Source organism: Erinaceus europaeus, chromosome 18, assembly GCF_950295315.1.
Source record: "Erinaceus europaeus chromosome 18, mEriEur2.1, whole genome shotgun sequence".
In the NCBI taxonomy this organism is placed as follows: domain Eukaryota; kingdom Metazoa; phylum Chordata; class Mammalia; order Eulipotyphla; family Erinaceidae; genus Erinaceus; species Erinaceus europaeus.
The window spans coordinates 68,076,534-68,095,654 of NC_080179.1; the positions used below are offsets into that span (position 1 = coordinate 68,076,534).

At 46.3% G+C, this 19,121-nt stretch overlaps 1 protein-coding gene across 2 annotated transcripts in view; it reads left to right on the forward strand.

Moving 5' to 3' along the window:
• The first annotated feature begins 428 nt into the window (after positions 1 to 428).
• Positions 429 to 19,121, forward strand: part of KIF5C (kinesin family member 5C) — a 206,979-nt gene continuing 188,286 nt past the window's right edge. For both annotated transcript variants that reach the window (XM_007522235.3, XM_060178097.1), the window contains exon 1: positions 429 to 898. In XM_007522235.3, coding sequence (XP_007522297.1) covers positions 773 to 898 — 126 coding nt within the window. In that variant the 5' untranslated portion in view covers positions 429 to 772. The remainder of the gene's footprint in view (positions 899 to 19,121) is intronic.

Sequence of the window (19,121 nt, forward strand, 5' to 3'; positions counted from 1 at the left end):
TTATAACTTACGTTAATCATTTATTTATTAGAGACATAAATAGAGAGGGGAGGGGGCTGACAGAGAGACACCTGCAGCATCACTTCACCATTCATGAAGCTCTCCTCCTCCAAGTGGGGTCCTGGGTCTTGAACCCCAGTCCTTGGGCATTGTGTCTTGCACTTCTATCAGGTGTGCCACCACCTTTCCCCTCCTCCTGCCTCTCTCCGTCTCCTTCTTCGCCCCCTTGCACAGCTTTACTAAGCTTGCACGCTCTGGCAGGGAGCACTAAGCAGACCCCTGCTGCCCGCATAGCCAACTCCAAGCATGGTGGGCTACCTGCAGGTGGAAAGACTCCAAGTCCCAGGATGCAACGCGCTCCGGCGACGCCACGCCCAGGGGGCGGGGCGGTGGGAGGGGCGGGCGGTTGAGGGGCGGGGCTGCAGCGCTGGTGCTGATGCAGGATGGCAGAGCGCGAGAGCGCAGGAGCCCGGGAGGTCTGAGCCGGGCGAGGCTGGTCCCCTGCTCATCGCCCGCTGCGCCCGCCGCCTGTTCGCGGCCAAGGGGGCCCGGGGCGCGGCGCTGGGCCTGGGGAGGCAGATCTGCAGCTGGTGGGCCCGGAGCTGCCGGGCTGCAGCTGCCCAGCCCGCCAGGGGTGCGATGACCTGCTGAGTGAGGCGGACGGTCCCTCCCAGGAGGTTGCGGGAGGCGGCCTGGCCGCAGGCCGTGCGGGGCGGTGCGAGCCCGGGCCCTCCGGCCCCTGAGCCCCGCGCAGCCTCTGCCGCGGGCGGAGATGGCGGACCCCGCGGAATGCAGCATCAAAGTCATGTGCCGGTTTCGGCCCCTCAACGAAGCGGAGATCCTCCGCGGGGACAAATTCATCCCCAAATTTAAAGGCGAGGAGACTGTGGTGATCGGGGTAAGTGGCCTCCTCTGGGCTTCGGCCCCCCATCCCAGCCCCGCACCCTAAGCCGCCCCCCCGCCCCCCCGCCCTGGCATCCCCTCTATGGCCGCTGGCCCAGACACCAGCCCTGCACCTCTGCCCCCTCCAGTGCAGGTGGAGGCCCTGCGGGGACAGGACAGGACAGGGCGGGTCCCAGGTGGCGAGGGTGGGGGTGGGGGCGCCGCCATTGTTCTCGGGGTGGGGGTCTGGGTGGGCCTATTGTTCCCGGCCACGCAGCGTGGGCAGTGTGTGCAGACCACCCCCCACACACCCCCCGGCTGGGTCCCCCCAAAGTATAAACTCTGCCACCCAGCAGTGCTTCCGGGCATCACTTGGATTTTTCCAACACTTGGCCACTTTTCTCGATGTTGGCAACAAAGCAGCTGCAGGAGAAAAAAAAATACTGGAGAGAGAGAGGGAGAAAAAAGAAAAAAAAAGATCTCATTCTGGGCAAGGAGTCCTCAAGGCCGTGTAGACACTGCCCCCAGGGGAGGCTCACCCTGCTCGGCGCTCGGGGGTGGGTGGGGGCAGGCCTGGGGGCCCAGCTGGCCCCGGGAGGACCTGGTTTGTCGCCATGGGCTTTTCCTTTCAACACAGACTCGGAGAGGGAGCAGGTTTGGGGCGATTCCCCTGTTCGAACCCATAAACCCCGGGCGCTGGGTGGGGAGGAGGCTGTGTGACACCCACATCTGTGGGGCTGGGGGCTCAGAACGCAGCCAAATAACCTCCCTACGTCCAGAGTTTAAGTTACTTTGTGTGGTTTAGTCTCCCCCCGCCCCCAACCTCCCCACCCTTTGGCCTCCCTCCCCATCTCGTCCCTCCTCCCTTTCTGCAGCCCGTCTTGCTGGCGGAGAGAGGAAATAGCAGGATACTCTCTTTCTTAAAGGCACCTGCCCCCCCCCCCCCCCCCGCAGTCCCTTCTCCTCTCCGTCCCCCCATCCCGCCCCATGTGTGTAGCAGGGCTGCCCTCTTTGTATCTGGGCTGCGTGGGGAGGGAGCGAGGGAGCGAGTAGCTGACACTCCTGCTGAGGCAGCCTTCCCCGCCGAGGCATTGATTAAGTGATGTCATCCCGATCACTGAGCATGCTCTGACGAGCCCTGGCGCTCCCCAGATCCCGGTGGCTGTGGGTATTTAGGTCAAATGACTGATAGGTGACAGGTCTTGGAGGGTCTCTGCTGGCGTTCACCCCGTCCGCAGGCGCCAGCATTCTGGCCTAGGTTGTGCCGCAGTCTCAGGGCCTCAGGGACCAGCAGGTTCTAGCTGTAGGGAGACCTGGTGGTGGGAGGGAGGCGAGCCTCTGGCCTTGGGGCTGCATCTTGCACTCCCCATCTTGCATTAGGAAGGCAGTTCCCCTCAACCACCCCTCCTTCCTCCTCACTGTCTGCTCAGCTATTAGGAAAACATGACCTTCAAATGCAGATGGCGATTCACTCACACCTGACCTGTTAGGGCAGGACTTCCAGAGACACATGCTGTGATTATTGACCAGAAGGGATTTATACAGCAGCAGAGCAGACCCTGGGGATCTGGGGATCTGTCACAACCAGTATCACAGGGCAGATAGTAAAGCAAGGAGGTTACGCCTCTCAGCTCTGGTCAGCCTACACCGTGCTTTGCAATTCCTGAGTCAGACTGTGGTCCTGATAGAAGGGGAGTTACCGGGACATCTAGTCTCTGCCCCTTGCCTTGTAGCATTTTTTAAAAACAAATAGTTGTGCAGTTCCAGAACATATTTCGGTGACCTTTATTTTTTTCACACCAGAAATTAAAAAGTCTCCAGAACCTTCATTTTATTACTCCACCCAGTAATGATTTTTCTCCATATTTTTATCTTCTTATCTCCTTCCTATATTTCTCTGTCTTTTTTTTTTTTTTGCCTTCTGGGTTATCTCTGGGGCTTGGTGCCTGCACCACGAATCCACTGCTCCTGGAAAGCATTTCCCCCATTTTGTTGCCCTTGTTGTTGTTGTTGGATAGGACAGAGAGAAATGGAGAGAGGAGGGGAAACACAGAGAGGAGCAGAGAAAGACAGACACCTGCAGACCTGCTTCACCACCTGTGAAGCGACCCCCCATGCAGGTGCTCGAACCAGGATCCTTACACCTGTCCTGGCACTTTGCGCCATGTGTTCTTAACCCGTTGTGCTACCGCCCAGCTCCCATTTCTCTGTCTTTTAAGATGTGTATACTAGAACTCATAAATCATGCCTTTAGGTCTGTGTGCAAAGTCGAGATCCTTAACCTTTGGCTAATTCTTAATATTATGATACTAGTGCCAGCATATATTTATGTTTGAACAGAATATACCTCTGTGATTCATGAAATAAATGAAAAGTAACACCATGTCACACAAGCAGTTGAAACAAGCAGTTGTGAATGTGAACACACATGCAGCCAGCCCCTCACCTCAAAGTGCAGTTTCCCCATGTACCAATGATAGAACACTGTTTAGTTTTAAGATCAAAAGCACTCCTGTAGAAAATTGTTCTCACAAGTGGACGACAGCCTGAGCAACTTCTGTAACGTAAACACTGCCCTGTAACCACTTCGAAGACTAAGGAAGGAGTAGGCATTTGTGTCCCCTCTGGTGATTGACTTCCCTACCTCAGTGTTGTGACACATAATATCATTTCCCCACTGTTTTGACATATAATATCATACAAAAAATCTTTTTAAAAATATTATTTATTTATTTATTATTGGGTAGAGACAGAGAGATTTTGAGAGAGGAGAGGGAGATAGAGAGGGAAAGAGACAGAGAGACACCTGCAGCCCTGCTTTACCACTTGGGAAGCTTTTCCCCCTGCAGGTAGGGTCCAGGGGTTTGACCCAGGTGGGGTTTGTGCACTGTATTGTGAACACTTAACCAGGTGTGCCACTGCCTGGCCCCCCAAATAAAAAAAATCTTTGTATCCATAAAAGCATACAGTATGTCTGCCTTTGCGTGTGTCTTCCTAGATGCCCCATGCCCCAATCCAGACTCTGATGTGCTAGCATTTAGCTATTTGTGCTATTCAGTGGTGTCTGAATACATTCTGATCTAACTATCTGCCCATTAACTGTTGGGGGGATGATCTGGATATGTTCCACTTTGGGGCTTTTAAGGACAGTGCTGCCACAAATACTGTTTCGGTGAGTGCATTCAAGACAGAGAACTGCAGAGGTAAAGGATGCCAGGGCCCTGCCCATTCCTAATGAATAAAATGCAATGAAAGGAAAGAGCCATTCTGGCAGCCTTTATCATGCTCAGTATACAGATTGCAATGGCTCCTCAGTCCAGTCAGTTCAGCTGGGACCAGCCCCAGACCAGTGACACTTGGGCACTCTTTTCCTGTTTGCAGGGCCAGAGTTTGTGGGGCTTACCAGAGAAGCTCAGAACCATCCAGAAATGTCACTACCTCCACTTGTTCCCGACATAAACAAGGAAAAGGATGAATGTTTGATGAAGGTAGCTGTTAGTCTAAATTCAGAATCCCAGGAATTTTGTTATGAGGCCATTTTCTTTTTGTCCTTTTTAATTCTCACGGAGATACCTAATCTGAGGGAGTTTTGCAGGTAAAGTTTCTAATCCTGCCCCTAACCTTCCAATTTATTTTATTTTAAAGAGCGAGTGATTCAGAGAGGAAGACCAGAGAACTACTTAGCTCTGCCTTACTGTGGTGCTGGGGACCGAACCTGGGATCTCAGGACCTCAGACATGAAACTCTTTTTGCTGTCTCCCCTGCCCTCTACGCCTCTCTCTCTCTCTCTTTTAAAATTTTTTTATTGTCTTTATTTATTTATTAGATAGACAGCCAGAAATTGAGAGGGAAGGGGGTGATAGAGAGGGAGAGAGATAGACACCTGCAGGTGGGGACCGGGGGCTTGAACCCGGGTCCTTATGCACTTTAACACGTGCGCTTAACCAGGGGCGCCACCACCTGGCCCCAATGCCTCTCTTTTTAAGAAAATGTCCTCATTTGAAGGAATCATGTTCATCATTCTTGCATTTCCCCCCAGCTTCTGTGCCAAACTTTCTTTCTCTAATCAGCCTGGCCACACTTCCTCCCCATTTTGGACTCCGGGCTAGCATTTATCATATACAGTCTCATTTGCCTTAGATTATTATTAGTTTTGGTTATCTAGCTAATGTTAGTATAAGACATGTATACAGAGACAAAGATTATCATCTGTGTTTTGCTTCTGAACTTCCAATGGCCTTATCCATAGGAAACACTTAATAAAGTTATTGATCTCCGTTGAGTCTAGAAATCTGTACTTTGGCTTATTTAGCTCTTTTTATGAACTTTTAAGTGGCGGTTGGCTATGGGGAGTAGTTAACGACAGCTTTGAAGAGAAGTGCAATTCCTTTGAGCGCGCCTGGTAAAATGGCGTGCAGCTATACTTACCCGCTGTGAGAAAATTGGGGAAGAGCTGTACTCTTTGCTAAAAAAATTAGGAGAGTTAACAACCTGGTAGTGAAGTAGGAGCAGAGGGTGGGGACTTCACATTCCTTAGCGAGAGAGAAAGATACTGAATTTCCAGCTTCTCTTACACCCTCCCTCCCCCAATCGGCTTTGTAAAATCCTGGCGAGTCATCCATTACTTTGGCCTTGGCAAATTGGTGTTTATGCATCTGTATTGATGGAGACTGTACCTTGGACAGTGGCCAGGAAGGTTCTTTGAAGTGGACTTTTACTCTTCAGTTTCCTTATTTGGGGATTTAAATTTTGTTGGTAGTGCTGGGAAAGCAAGTCTCTTGAGGCAAACAAGTCCTCTCGAGGCCACACAAAGCGAAGCATCAGCCTTCGGACCTGCTGTGGTCACAGCCTGAGCTGTGGGCTCTATCTGTGCGGTGGGGTGGGCAGGTGAGCAGAGACCCTGCACAGAGACCAGACCTCAGGCCCTGTTATTGCGGAGAGCAGGGCTGAGGAAGTGGAGGAACTGTGGTTGGAACTTTTCTTTTTGTTCAGTGGGATGGCCTTTGCTTTTATGTAATATTTTATTTATTTTAAGGGGAGAGATACAGAGGAAGAGACACCAGAGCACTGCTCAGCTCTGGCTTATGGTGGTGCTGGGGATTGAGCCTGGGACCTCAAAGTCTCAGGCTTGAAATTCTTTTTGCATAATCATGCTGTCACCCCTGCCAACAGGATGGCCTTTAAAAGCAAGAACATTGAGATCTTTTTCTCTTCACATTGGTACACAGTAAAATTCCTTTTCAGGGGCTTTGTGGCATGCTACCCTAGAGGACTTGAGAAATGGAATTTTGTGGATCTGTTGTAATATTGAGTTGTCGGAGAAGCTGTAACACATTTTTTGCATTAGAGAACTACGTCATGGGAGTTGGGTGATAGGTAGCACAGCGGGTTAAGCACAGGTGGCGCAAAGCACAAGGACCGGGTGTAAGGATCCCGGTTCGAGCCTCTGGCTCCCCACCTGCAGGGGAGTCGATTCACAAGCGTTGGAGCAGGTCTGCAGGTGTCTGTCTTTCTCTCCCCCTCTCTGTCTTCCCCTCCTCTCTCCATTTCTCTTTGTCCTAAGAACGACGACATCCTTGCGCTTGGCGCCTCGTGCGCTTAACCCACTGTGCTACCGCCCAACCCCCCATTTTTCTTTTTCGTCTTCCACCCCCCACCCTCCCTGTGTCAGTCACAATCTTCTCTGCGGCAGAAGCTGTCTCCCCTTCCCTCCACACAGACACACCCCAGTCTCCTTTATTCTTTCTTCCTTCTTCCCTTGGTCTCGGCTTGGCATCAAGTCTCCATAAATGCCGATTTCTGTGTCTTAAGTAACTGGGGTGCCACCGGGGACTCCTCTCTTCCTCCCCCTGTGCGTGTCTGGCCCAGCTGCCCAATTTAATGACTGTGTTTTTCTTTCTCTGCTCTTCTCTCCCATTCAGACAGAAAACCTCCCCCACCTTTGGGCTCCCCGTAGTCCCTGCCTTATATTTCTCACCTCTGTCTACTTGTTAAACAAGCATGAACAAAACTACCTACTCCCCAGTGATTTCTCTTGAGATGAAAAGAATCCCTTGACAGATCCAGTTTCACCTTATTTCTGTCGCATTTTTCATAAAGCTTTATTTTTGAGACTGAGGAAACACCTCTCTTAAACCCATTTGTGCCCCAGTTCAGTAGGGATCAAGCTTGCGGTTATTTGCAAATGTTGTAGAGAACATGGGAAAGAAATGGAGACTTTCGGTTCTTCGTAGTCTTAGTGTGAGTCTGATGGCCCGGATGAACTCCCAGCCCTGTGACTTCCTGACTGTATAAACTTGAAGAAATTGCTGGTGGGCTGGGTGGTGGTGCACCTGGTTAAGTGCATATAGTACAAAGCCCAAGGACCAGTGCAGGGGTCTGGATTCACACTCCCGGCTCCTCACCTGCAGGGGGGACACTTTACAAGCTGTGAAGCAGGTCTGCAGGTGTCTCTCTTTCTCTTTCCCTCACGGTCTCCCTTCCCTTTTCAATTTCCCTCTGTCTCTGTCCAATAAAATGGAAAGAATGGCCACCAGCAGCAGTGAACTTGCTCCAGCGATAACCCAGGAGGCAAAATAAATAAAGAAGTAAAAAAAACAAAAAGAAAAACCAAACTTGAACAAGTTGCTGACCCACACTGACCCACACCTGGCTTGTGCATTAGGGATACTAACTTTGCCTTCCAGGGTCTTTGTAGCATTCACACGAGTGGAATTACGTTGGCAGAGCGCTGGTCTCCATGCCTGGCATATAGCAGGTATTCAGAAGGCGTTTGCCTCTTAGAGACCATTTGTGACTATTATTCTATGCTCTTGGCAGACTGACTGACCTTGGGAAAGCTCAGACCCTTCCCTAGTGCCCTCAAGTGTGTTCACAATTATTCAGGGGGCCAAGCAGTGGTGCACTAGGTTTAGCACGCCTAGTGCAAGGATCCCAGTTCCAGCCCCTGGGCTCCTCTCCTGCAGCGGGGTCGCTTCACAAGCGGTGAAGCAGGTCTGCAGGGGTCTTTCTTTCTCTCCTCCTCTCTGCCTTCCCCTCCTCTCTCAGTCTCTCTCTGTCTTCTCCAACGACAACAGCAGCAACAACAACAATAATAACAGCAGCAACAACAATGGGAATAAAAAGATGGCCACCAGGAGCAGTGGGTTCATGGTGTAGGTACCAAGCCCATCAATAACCATGCAGGCAAAAATAATAATAATAATAATAATAATAATAATAATAATAATAAATAATCAGACACTGTGAAGACAGAAGTGCAGACTTATTTATTTATTTATTTGCTTCCAGCGTTATCACTGGGGCTCAGTGCCTATGCGTTATGAACCCACTGCTCCTGGAGGCCATCCTTTCTCCATTGTGGTTTTTGCTGTCGTTGTTGTTGGATAGGACAGAGAAAAACAGAGAGGAGGGTAGACAGAGAGGGGGGAGAGAAAGATGGACATCTGCAGACCTGCTTCACTGCTTGTGAAGTGCCAGTCCCTGCGCTTTGCACCATGTGCCCTTAACCCGTGGTGCTACCGCCCGACCCCCCAGACTATATTTTGTGATTATTGTTTATTAGTGATTTAATAATGATTAACAAGATTATAAGATAACAGGGGTATAATTCCATATAGTTCACAGCAGGAGAGTTTTGTGTCCCATCCCTTTTATTAGAGACTTCCATATTCTTTATCCCTCTAGGAGAATGAAGCAAAATTGTTAATGGGGTGCAGACAGTGGAAGATCTGGCTTCTATAATTGCTTCTTTGCTGGACATGGATGTTGGCAGGTCAGTCCACACCCCCAGCCTGTTTCTGTCTTTCCCTAGTGTGGCAGGGCTCTGTAGAGGTGAAGGAAGTTCCAGGGCACATTGGTGAGTTTGTCAGGCAGACCTTTTTTTTTTCTTGCCACCAGGGTTATTGATGGGACTTGCTTGGTACCTGCCTGGCTCCACCATTCCTGGCTGTCATTTTTCTCTTTTCTTTCCTCTTTTTTTTTTTTTTTAAGAGGTGAGAGACAGAGCAGGGAGAGGGGCAAGGGAGAGACAGTAGAAGAGATATCTGTAGCACTGCTTCCCCATGTATGATGCTTCTCCCCTGCAGGCGGGGACCAGGAACTTGAATTCCAGTCCTGTCTCCTATTGACATGTGTACTCTTATCAGTGATGCCACCACTCATCCCCAAGGAAGGCTATTGTGATAAGAACTAACCCGCTAGAATTGTGGGGGAGAGAATGTGGGCTTCCAGTACAAATGGAGAATAATGGGGAAGGTGTCAAGAGAATGGAAAAGAACTAATCAGAGTCCTCAAAGGGAGGAGAAACTTGCTAAACTGGTGTGACAGAAATCTTGCTGAAGGCAGGCTAGATATAGAGGTGTCAGGAGATAGTTTGGGGGTAGCAGAGGTAGAAGGAGATTCTTTTTTAAAAAATTTTTTATTTATAAAATGGAAATACTGGGAGTTGGGTGGTAGCACAGTGGGTTAAGTGCATGTGGCGCAAAGCGCAAGGACCGGGTGTAAGGATCCTGGTTCGAGCCCCCGGCTCCCCACCTGCAGGGGAGTTGCTTCACAGGTGGTGAAGCAGGCCTGCAGGTGTCTGTCTTTTTCTCCCCCTCTCTGTCTTCCCCTTCTCTCTCCATTTCTCTCTGTCCTATCCAACAACGATGACATCAACAACAATAATAACTACAACAACAATAAAACAAGGGCAACAAAAGGGAATAAATATTTTAAAAAAATGGAAACACTGACAAAACCATAGAATAAGAGAGGTACAATTCCTACCACCAGAACTCCGTACCCTTTCTAAATGACTATAGCAGGATACTTGCTCAAGCTGAACTCTGAAAGGAGAGTCAAATGCAAGGTGAAAGGCCAGCTGAGGAGAGGGCTCAGAGCAGCCTGATGAAAACTGGGTGAAGCAGACTGTCAGTTGAAACCCAGATGCATTAGTGGGCACTGGAAGCTTCCGGATTCCGGGTTTCTCTCTTTCTGCTTCACTTCTGAAACATCTCATTTTAATGAGAGAGATGCAGGGAGACAAGCAAAGAAACAAAGTAGCTACTCAGCTCAAGCCATCTTTTGACCAGGCGGAGAGAATGCTCCCCTCCTGGGCTGTCAGTCTGGACTCACTTGTGAGGGCTCTCACCTTGACATCTGTCAAGCTCCAGTTTGTCTCCCTTGCTCTGGATACATTCATGGGTTTGTTTATTATCATTATCATTATCATTATCATTATTATTATTAAAAAGAAATAACTTGGGACTGGGTGTTGGCACATCTAGGTTGAGCACACAAGTTACCACATGCAGTGACCTGGGCTTAATCCTGCAGTCTCTATCTACAGGGGAGAAACTTCCAGAGAAAGTGCTCTCTCTATCTTCCCCTCTACTCTCAACTTCTCTCTGTCCTGTTAAAAAAAAAAAAGGAGGGGGCCAGGTGGAGATGCGCCCAGTTAAGCACACATATCACCATGCATAGGGACCCAGTTTTGAGCCTCTGCTCCCCACCTTCAGCAAGAGTGCTGTACAAGTGGTGAAGCAGGTTACAAGTGCATGTCTTTCTCTCTCCCCCTCAGTCTCCCCACCCCTCTCAGTTTCTTTCTGTCTTGTCAAATAAAAGTAGAAAGAAAAAGATAAAAATGGCTGCTGGGAGCAATGGATTTGTTGTACAGGCACTGAGCCCCAGTAATAACCCTGGTGGCAATAAAAAAATAAGTAAATAAATAAACAAACACATTTAAAAGAAAAATGGCTGCTGGGAGTGGTAGATTTGTTGTGTAGGCACTTCTTCTTCTTCTAGCGTTTGCCCTTCTTCTGTAGCCAGTCAACAGCGTCAGGTTGAAAGCTGTCAGGAGCTGATTGTTGCTGGCTTTGAAAGTGACTGGGATCCATGTGGATTCAGTCGGCTAGGAAGGATCGTCAGTTTCCCCAATGAATGGATACTGAGCCCCAGTGACAACGCTGGTGGCAAAGAGAGGAAGAATGTAAAAAAGAAGGAAAGAAAAGAAGAAAGAAAGGGAGTAAGAAAGGGCAGGATCCTTTTAGGGGTGCTGATAGGGTTAGTCCTTGCTGACTGTAAAATGCCTCAGACCAAGAAATAAACAAGCGCGTTTAATGTTATTAACCAGAGGACACCATCATTAACATTTTATTGTTTATTTCAGATTTTTTAAAAAACTTTATAAAACAACATAGTGTTTTAAAACAAAAGTGATTTTATAAAACCTCTTTTGAAACCTACCATTTACCTTACTGGTTTACACCAGCACTTTTTTTAAAAAAAAAAACATTTATTTATTTATTCCCTTTTCTTGTCCTTGTTGTTTTATTGTTGTAGTTATTGTTGTTATTGATGTCATTGTTGTTGGATAGGACAGAGAGAAATTGAGACAGGAGAGGAAGACAGAGAGGGGAAGAGCAAGATAGACACCTGCAGACCTGCTTCACCACCTGCAGGTGGGGAGCGACTCCCCTGCAGTTGGGGAGCCAGGGGCTTGAACCAGGATCCCTATGCTGGTCCTTGCACTTTGCACCATGTGCACTTAACCCACTGTGCTACCGCCTGATTCCCACCAGCAGTTTTTAAAAAATAACTTAAAAAATTATTTTTTAAAAAATTATTTATTCCCTTTTGCTGCCCTTGTTGTTTTATTGTTGTAGTCGTTGTTGGATAGGACAGAGGAAAACGGAGAGAGGAGGGGAAGACAGAGAGGAGGAGAGAAAGACAGACACCTGCAGACCTGCTTCACCGACTGTGAAGCGATTCCCTTGCCGGTGGGGAGCCAGGGGCTCGAACCGGCATCCTCACGCTGGTCCTTGCGCTTTGGATCACCTGTGCTTAACCCGCTGCGCTACTGCCGGAATCCCTATACCACCATTTTTAAAGATTGTATGTAATTCCATTTTATGTATAATCAATATTGAAAAAAAACATTTTCTACTGATAGACATTTTATCTTTTCTGTTGTAAACAAAGGTACAATAAATATTGGTGCACATATGTCTTAATACACTTATGTAAATATTTTATAATAATGCATTCATTCTAGGAATTGGAATTATGAGGAGGAAGGGTATAGGTGATTTTAAAGTTTCTGTAGTTTAAGAGGCAACACTTCTGAGATGGTGAATTGTCGTGTCTTTTGTAATTTTTTTCTTGCAGAACTGGAACCTTGCGCATGTGCAGAGTTTCACCACTCCCGATATTTGACTTGCGCATGTGCAGAGTTTCACCACTCCCGATATTTGATTTTATTTTACTGGAGGATCAATGTTTTGCGGTGCTGTCGCTGACAGATGGGTACTGTTTCTTCTTCTTTTTTTTTTTTTTTTTTAATTTTTTATTTAAGAAAGGATTAGTGAACAAAAACATAAGGTAGAAGGGGTACAACTCCACACAATTCCCACCACCCAATCTCCATAACTCACCCCCTCCCATGATAGCTTTCCCATTCTCTATCCCTCTGGGTGCATGGACCCAGGGTCGTTGAGGGTTGCAGAAGGTAGAAGGTCTGGCTTCTGTAATTGCTTCCCCTCTGAACATGGGCGTTGACTGGTCAGTCCATACTCCCAGTCTGCCTCTCTCTTTCCCTAGTAGGGTGTGTCTCTGGGGAAGCTGAGCTCCAGGACACATTGGTGGGGTCTTCAATCCAGGGAAGCTTGGCCAGCATCCTGGTGGCATCTGGAACCTGGTGATTGAAGAGAGAGTTAACATACGAAGCCCAAACAAATTGTTGAGCAATCATGGATCCCAAGCTTGGAATAGTGGAGAGGAAGTGTTAGGGAGGTACTCACTGCAAACTCTAGTGTACTTCTGCTTTCAGGTATATATTTTGCAGTAGTTTATGGATACGTGTGCACATAAGCTCTCTCTCACAGAAACTGGTGTATATCTAGATTATGGGACTTTGTTAGAAAGTGAACTACCTGAGATGAAATTAGAGTGTACTATAAAAGGAAAGGTCTCACCCGAGTAATGAAGTTGAAGGGTTGTCATTCCACACGTGAAGTCTCTGGATACAGTCTGAGGTGAAGCATATTGAGGTGACAATCGTTGCTTTGGTGGGTACTGTTTCTTATCTCGCTGTGAGAGCTCTCTGCAGAACACTCTTACCTCGCAGTTTGAGTCCTTTTACATCATGATCCAACAGAACCACAAGGTTCTCTCCCCCCTTTCCTTCCTCCTCTTTCCCCAGAGTCCTTTGTGTTGGATGTTGGAGACTCCCTGATTTCTTCATCCCTGATTTCTTGATGATCCTAAGACACCCCCCGCCCCCCGGACTGTAATGCCTGCAGCTGATTGATAGTTTGGTGATTTCTCTGCTGAACTATTTCCCTAGTTACTGAAGAGCTATGGATGGAATTAAAGAGGAATGTGGACCATCTGCTGCCCTCATGTTCTTCCTTCTGGCTACAAAACTCCCATGCTCTGCTGGGCATCTGGTGGATGTCTTAAGCTAATGAGATCTTGGGGTCAACAAGACCCCAAGATCAAATGCCTAACATTGCGTGTTGTGACAAACACCGCTGCCCCTCAGACCATGGAATTATTGTGGACATAATGAATACCTACTACATAGTCAGAGGATTCCATGACAGTACCACGGTGGTCTTGCATTAGCCGTCCTAATTTGTGTCCCTACAAAGATGCTTTGATGTCACTCATCCTGTGCTTTGTTGAAGTTCTGTTTACACACACTCTTTTATAAAAATTTTATTATTTAAAAATTTCCCCCCCAAAAAAATATTTTCCCCTTTTGTTGCCCTTGTTTATCATTATCGTTGTTGTTGTTTTTATTGTTGTTGTTATTGCTGTTGTCGTTGGATAGGACAGAGAGAAATGGAGAGAGGAGGGGAAGACAGAGAAGGGGAGAGAAAGACAGACACCTGCAGACCTGCTTCACTGCCTGTGAAGTGAACCCCCTGCAGGTGGGGAGCTGGGAGCTTGAACTGGGATCCTTATGCTGGTCCATGTGCTTTCTGTCATGTGCACTTAACCCACTGCACCACCACCCAGCACCCTAGACACATACTCTTTAACACAGCCCACTGTGTGTGTGTGTGTGTGTGTGTGTGTGAGAGAGAGAGAGAGAGAGAGAGAGAGAGAATCCATCACCATACCCCTTGGTTCAGCCAGCAGGAGTCTCTGAAGTTTTATCTCTCAATCCTGAGATGTGAATAGGGCAGTCGGGCTCAGGATCTTGCTTCTGGTCTCTCTGATAAACGTCCTAATATTTTGACACCTTTGTTTTGGTGCAAAACACCCCACTCAATCCAAGGTTTTCTTTGCTTTGTGCTTCCCTTCTCTGCCCTTCTTCTTCTTCCCCTTGTGTGTGTGTGTGTGTGTGTGTGTGTGTGTGTGATTTCACTTTAAAATAAATTAGAATTTTTGATTATGGCTAAGGCATGGAAGTTTATTTTGTTTATCTTTCTAACTGAGTGTGTTTTTGAAATCATATAAATTTTGTAAGAATACCCAGTTCTCTTACTTTCAAAGGGGAAAGGAAATGTTTTATTATTATTATTTTATCCCTTCTCAATTTACTATGACCACAACGATATCCATTGTATTCCAGTTTAGTGCTAAGCATAAAAGGCAGCACATTCATGCTATTTTTAAGTCTACGATCTTTGCCTCTTTCTCCCTTTATCACAAACATAGACAGAGACAGAACTCAGCTCTGGGTCACTTCCACTTTAGAATACTGAAACTGATATATATAGCCTAAAAATGTCCATGGTTTAAAAGTCTGAAGCACTGCCTGGTGGGGGAGAGAGCATAATGTTTATGCAAAAAAGATTTTCATGCCTGAAGCTTCATACCCCCAGGTTCAATCCTCTGCACCAGCATAAATCAGAACTTAGCAGTGCTCTGGTTAAAAAAAAAAAAAGATACACACATACATACATACATATACACAGATGCATATACATAACATTACAGTCTGAAGCACTGCCATGTTCTGGACCGCTGACTTAAAGTACATGATGGGGGTCAGTCAGTGGCGCAGCGGGTTAAGTGCACAAAGTGCAAAGTGCAAGGACCCACACAAGAATCCCAGTTTGAAGCCCGGCTCCCCACCTGCAGTGGGGTTGCTTCACAAGCAGTGAAGCGGGTCTACAGGTATCTGTCGTTCTCTCCCCTTCTCTAGCTTCCTCTCCCCATCTCAATTTCTCTGTCCCAGCCAATAAAAATGGGGGGAAAATGTCCGCCATAAGCAGTGGATTTGCAGTGCTGGCACCGAACCCCAGCAATAGCCCCAGAGGCAAACAAACGAAAAGTACGCGGTGAAGCACACACTCTTAGTGAGTAGTTCAGCTCAAGCATAAATGGACGCTTATGAGGCAAACTGGCAATGATTCCTGAGGGCAGGCAGAAATCTGAAACCAGAAATCGGCAGTCTGCCAGTGAGGCAATGGTTAAGGTGTTGGACTTGAAAGCATGGGGTCCAAGTTCAATCCCTGGCATCATACATGCCAGAGTGATGTTCTGGTTTTCTTTCTCTTTAGAGTAAATCTGGAAGGAAGGGGAGTGAGGAGTGGGGGGGGGGGGTTGTCAAGGCTCAGTAGGTAGAGTGTATTGCTTGCCATGCACACAGTCCAGGTTCAAGCCCTAGCATGACCTCGGAGGTGCCTTGGTGTCTTGGAGGAGTCTCTGGTGCTAAGTTGTCTCTCTTTTTCTCTGTCTGAATGAGAAAAACTAATCTTGGCATGTTAAATGAGATAAGCCAAAAAGAGAAGGACAAATACTGAAGGATCTCACTTATACATGGAACTTAAGAAATAAGGGCAGAGAAAGTGAAATAAGTCAGAAACAGGAGGATGAAGATGGGATGATCTCACTCTCAGGCAGAAGTTGAAAAACAAGATCAGAAGAGAAAACACAAGTAAAGAGGCAAAGATCGTAGACTTAAAAATAGCATGAATGTGCTGCCTTTTATGCTTAGCACTAAACTGGAATACAATGGATATCGTTGTGGTCATAGTAAATTGAGAAGGGATAAAATAATAATAATAAAACATTTCCTTTCCCCTTTGAAAGTAAGAGAACTGGGTATTCTTACAAAATTTATATGATTTCAAAAACACACTCAGTTAGAAAGATAAACAAAATAAACTTCCATGCCTTAGCCATAATCAAAAATTCTAATTTATTTTAAAGTGAAATCACACACACACACACACACACACACACACACACATTTTTTTTTTGGGGGGTGTCACCTCTCCAGGCCATTGTTTTCGGATAGAGACAAAAACAGAGAGGCAGAAGGGATAGGCTTTCAGAAGGCTTTCAGCCTCAAGTCCCAGATTCAATCCCTGGCACAATCATAAGCCAAAGCGAGTAGTGCTTTGGTAAACAAACAAACAAACAAACACATAAGCGGGGGGGGGGGGGCGGGGGGAGAGAAACTACAGCACCAAAGCTTCCTGCAGTGCCGTGAGTGCAGGTTTGAACCTGGATCACTAGCATGGCAAAACAGGTGTACACTCCAGGTGAACTATTTTGGTCAGCCCTCATGCCATTTTTAAAAAAATTTTATTTCCCTTTTTTTTTTTTAATTGTTGTTGATGTCACTGTTGTTAGATAGGACAGAGAGAAATGGAGAGAGGAGGGGAAAATGGAGAGGGGGAAAGAAAGACAGACAGCTGCAGACCTGCTTCACTGCTTATGAAGCGACTCCCCTGCAGGTGGGGAGCCAGGGGCTCAAACCAGTCTTTACTCTGGTCCTTGTGCCTGGTGCAAACTATGGCCCGACTCCCAGCCCTCATGTCATTTTATACCTAACTTTTATAATGTGTCTCTAAATAATCAGGATGCTTAATGCAACAACATAATTATGGGTTGAAATTGCTGCCAAATACCCACCAAATTTCTCCCACTGCTCTAGATTTTTTTTTTTTTAAAAACAATTAGTAGTATCTAGAAACTTGATTTAAAACCACCTTGACCCTGAAACAAAGGGAGCTTTTTGCTAGAAAGTCATGTGTGGCAGTTGAAACTGATTAAGATTTCCAGCCCATCTCCCTTAATAGTGGGCCCATCTTTATTCCTCTTTCTGATAAATCAGTGTCAGCTCTGCAGTGGGGCCCAGGAAAGCCATTTAAAGAGAGTCATGCTTTGTAGCTTTTCTCCTGCTGCGGCTGGCATAAATGCCAGGCGAGCAGGGAGGCTGTCGCTCGTTTGTCTCCCAGCGTCGGTACCAGCTTTATTGTGTAGACATCAACTCCACTGAAAGCAGTTCTTTTGGGAGTGTCAAGGTGTATTAGCATTCGTTCCCTTTTCCAGCCACTGAATATCTGTCCTGGATGTGAACTGAGTAGTGGAAAATAAATTTGTGGCGCTGAGGGGGAAACCTAGTTGAGAATAGATTTCAGGGAATATATGCATATAATATTTGTTTTATCTTAATGAGAAGTGTGGAGAGAGAAAGAGAGATGCAGACACTCAGCTTTGGCTCATGGTGGTACAGGGGATTGAACTTGGGACGTTAGAGGTTTGGACTTGAAAATCTCTTTATAAAACCATTATGCCATCTCCTCTGCCTAGAGCTCCATAATATATATCTATTTATTTTTTTAAAATTATCTTTTATTTATTTATTTATTGGATAGAGATAGCCGGCAATCAAGAGGGAAGGGGGAGATAGAGAGGGAGAGAGGCAGAGAGACACCTGCAGCCCTGCTTCACCACTATCAAAGCTTTCCCCCTGCAGGTGGGGACCGGGGGTTTGAACCTGGGTCCTTGTGCATTGATTGTCACATGAGTGCTCAACCAGGTGTGCCACTACTCGGCCCCGGGCTACATAATATTTTAAGGAGAAAGATTTGTAGTTCTGTCTTTTTGTTTCTTATTCCCTTTTCCATTAAAAAGAAAAACTCAAAAAAAAAAACAAAACTCAAAAAAAAAAAAAAAGAAAAACTTTTGGAGGGACATGTGGAAAGATGAGGAAAAAGTACAAATGAAAGGGGGCCGGGCTAGCACAGCGGGTTAAGCGCATGTGGTGCAAAGCACAAGGACCGGCATAAGGGTCCCAATTTGAGCCCCTGGCTCCCCACCTACAGGGGAGTCACTTCACAGGTGTTGAAGCAGGTCTGCAGGTGTCTGTCTTTCTCTCCCCCTCTGTCTTCCCCTCCTCTCTCTATTTCTCTATGTCCTATCCAACAACGAACGACATCAACAATAACAGTAATAACCACAACAAGGTTACAACAACATGGGCAACAAAAAAAAGGGGAAAAATGCCTTCTGGGAGCAGTGGATTTTTGGTGCATGCACTGAGCCCCAGCAATAACCCTGGAGGAAAAAAAAATAAGTGCAAATGATAAACAGTTCTTGTGCCCTCAAGATAGGTCTCCTGGCTAGCACATTACTTTGCCTGGCCCCACTGCCCCACCACCTGAAGGAGACTATTTGATTTATTTATTATTCTGGTTGTCATGTTTTATTGCAGCACTTGATTTATTGGTCTGTCCTACTATAATTACACAAACCATATCACTCTTAATATATATTCAAATTTATGAATATAATGAGTTATTCAAACCTTGAAAATGAGCAAAATTGACTGAGTAATGTAAATGATGAGTAAACGTTCATGTTTTAGAGTAAAGAGTGTGTTTTTACCATTGCTTTATTCACAAGTGGGATATTTCAGCTTCCCTTCCACTCACTGTCCTTGAAAGGGTTCGGGGGATATCCATTTATATCTGTATATATACACAAATTCAGTATATTACCCTGGTTGAACATAAAGCTTTTTTCTTTTTAAAAATTTTTAATTTATATATATTTTAATTGGATAGAGACAGAGAGAAATTGAGAGGGCAGGGGGAGGTAAAGAGGTAGACAGAGAGACACCTGCAGCATTGCTTCACCACTTGTGAAGCTTCTCCCCCTGCAGGTGAGGATCCAGGACTTGAACCTGGATCTCTGTGCATTGTAACATGTGAGCTCAACCAGGTGCACCAACCGCCTGGCCCCTGTAAAGCTTTTTTATCCATTTACCCATTTAAATATCATTTTATGCTTATTCATAATGTCTTCTGATACCACACATGGATCTAAGCATTTTGGTGGGTTTTTAAAAACATTTAAAAAAATATTTTTTTATTACTTTTTGTTGCCCTTGTTGTTTTTTATTGTTGTAGCTATTATTGATGTCTTCATTGTTGGATAGGACATAGAGAAATGGAGAGAGGAGGGGAAGACAGAAAAGGGGAGAGAAAGATAGATACCTGAAGATCTGCTTT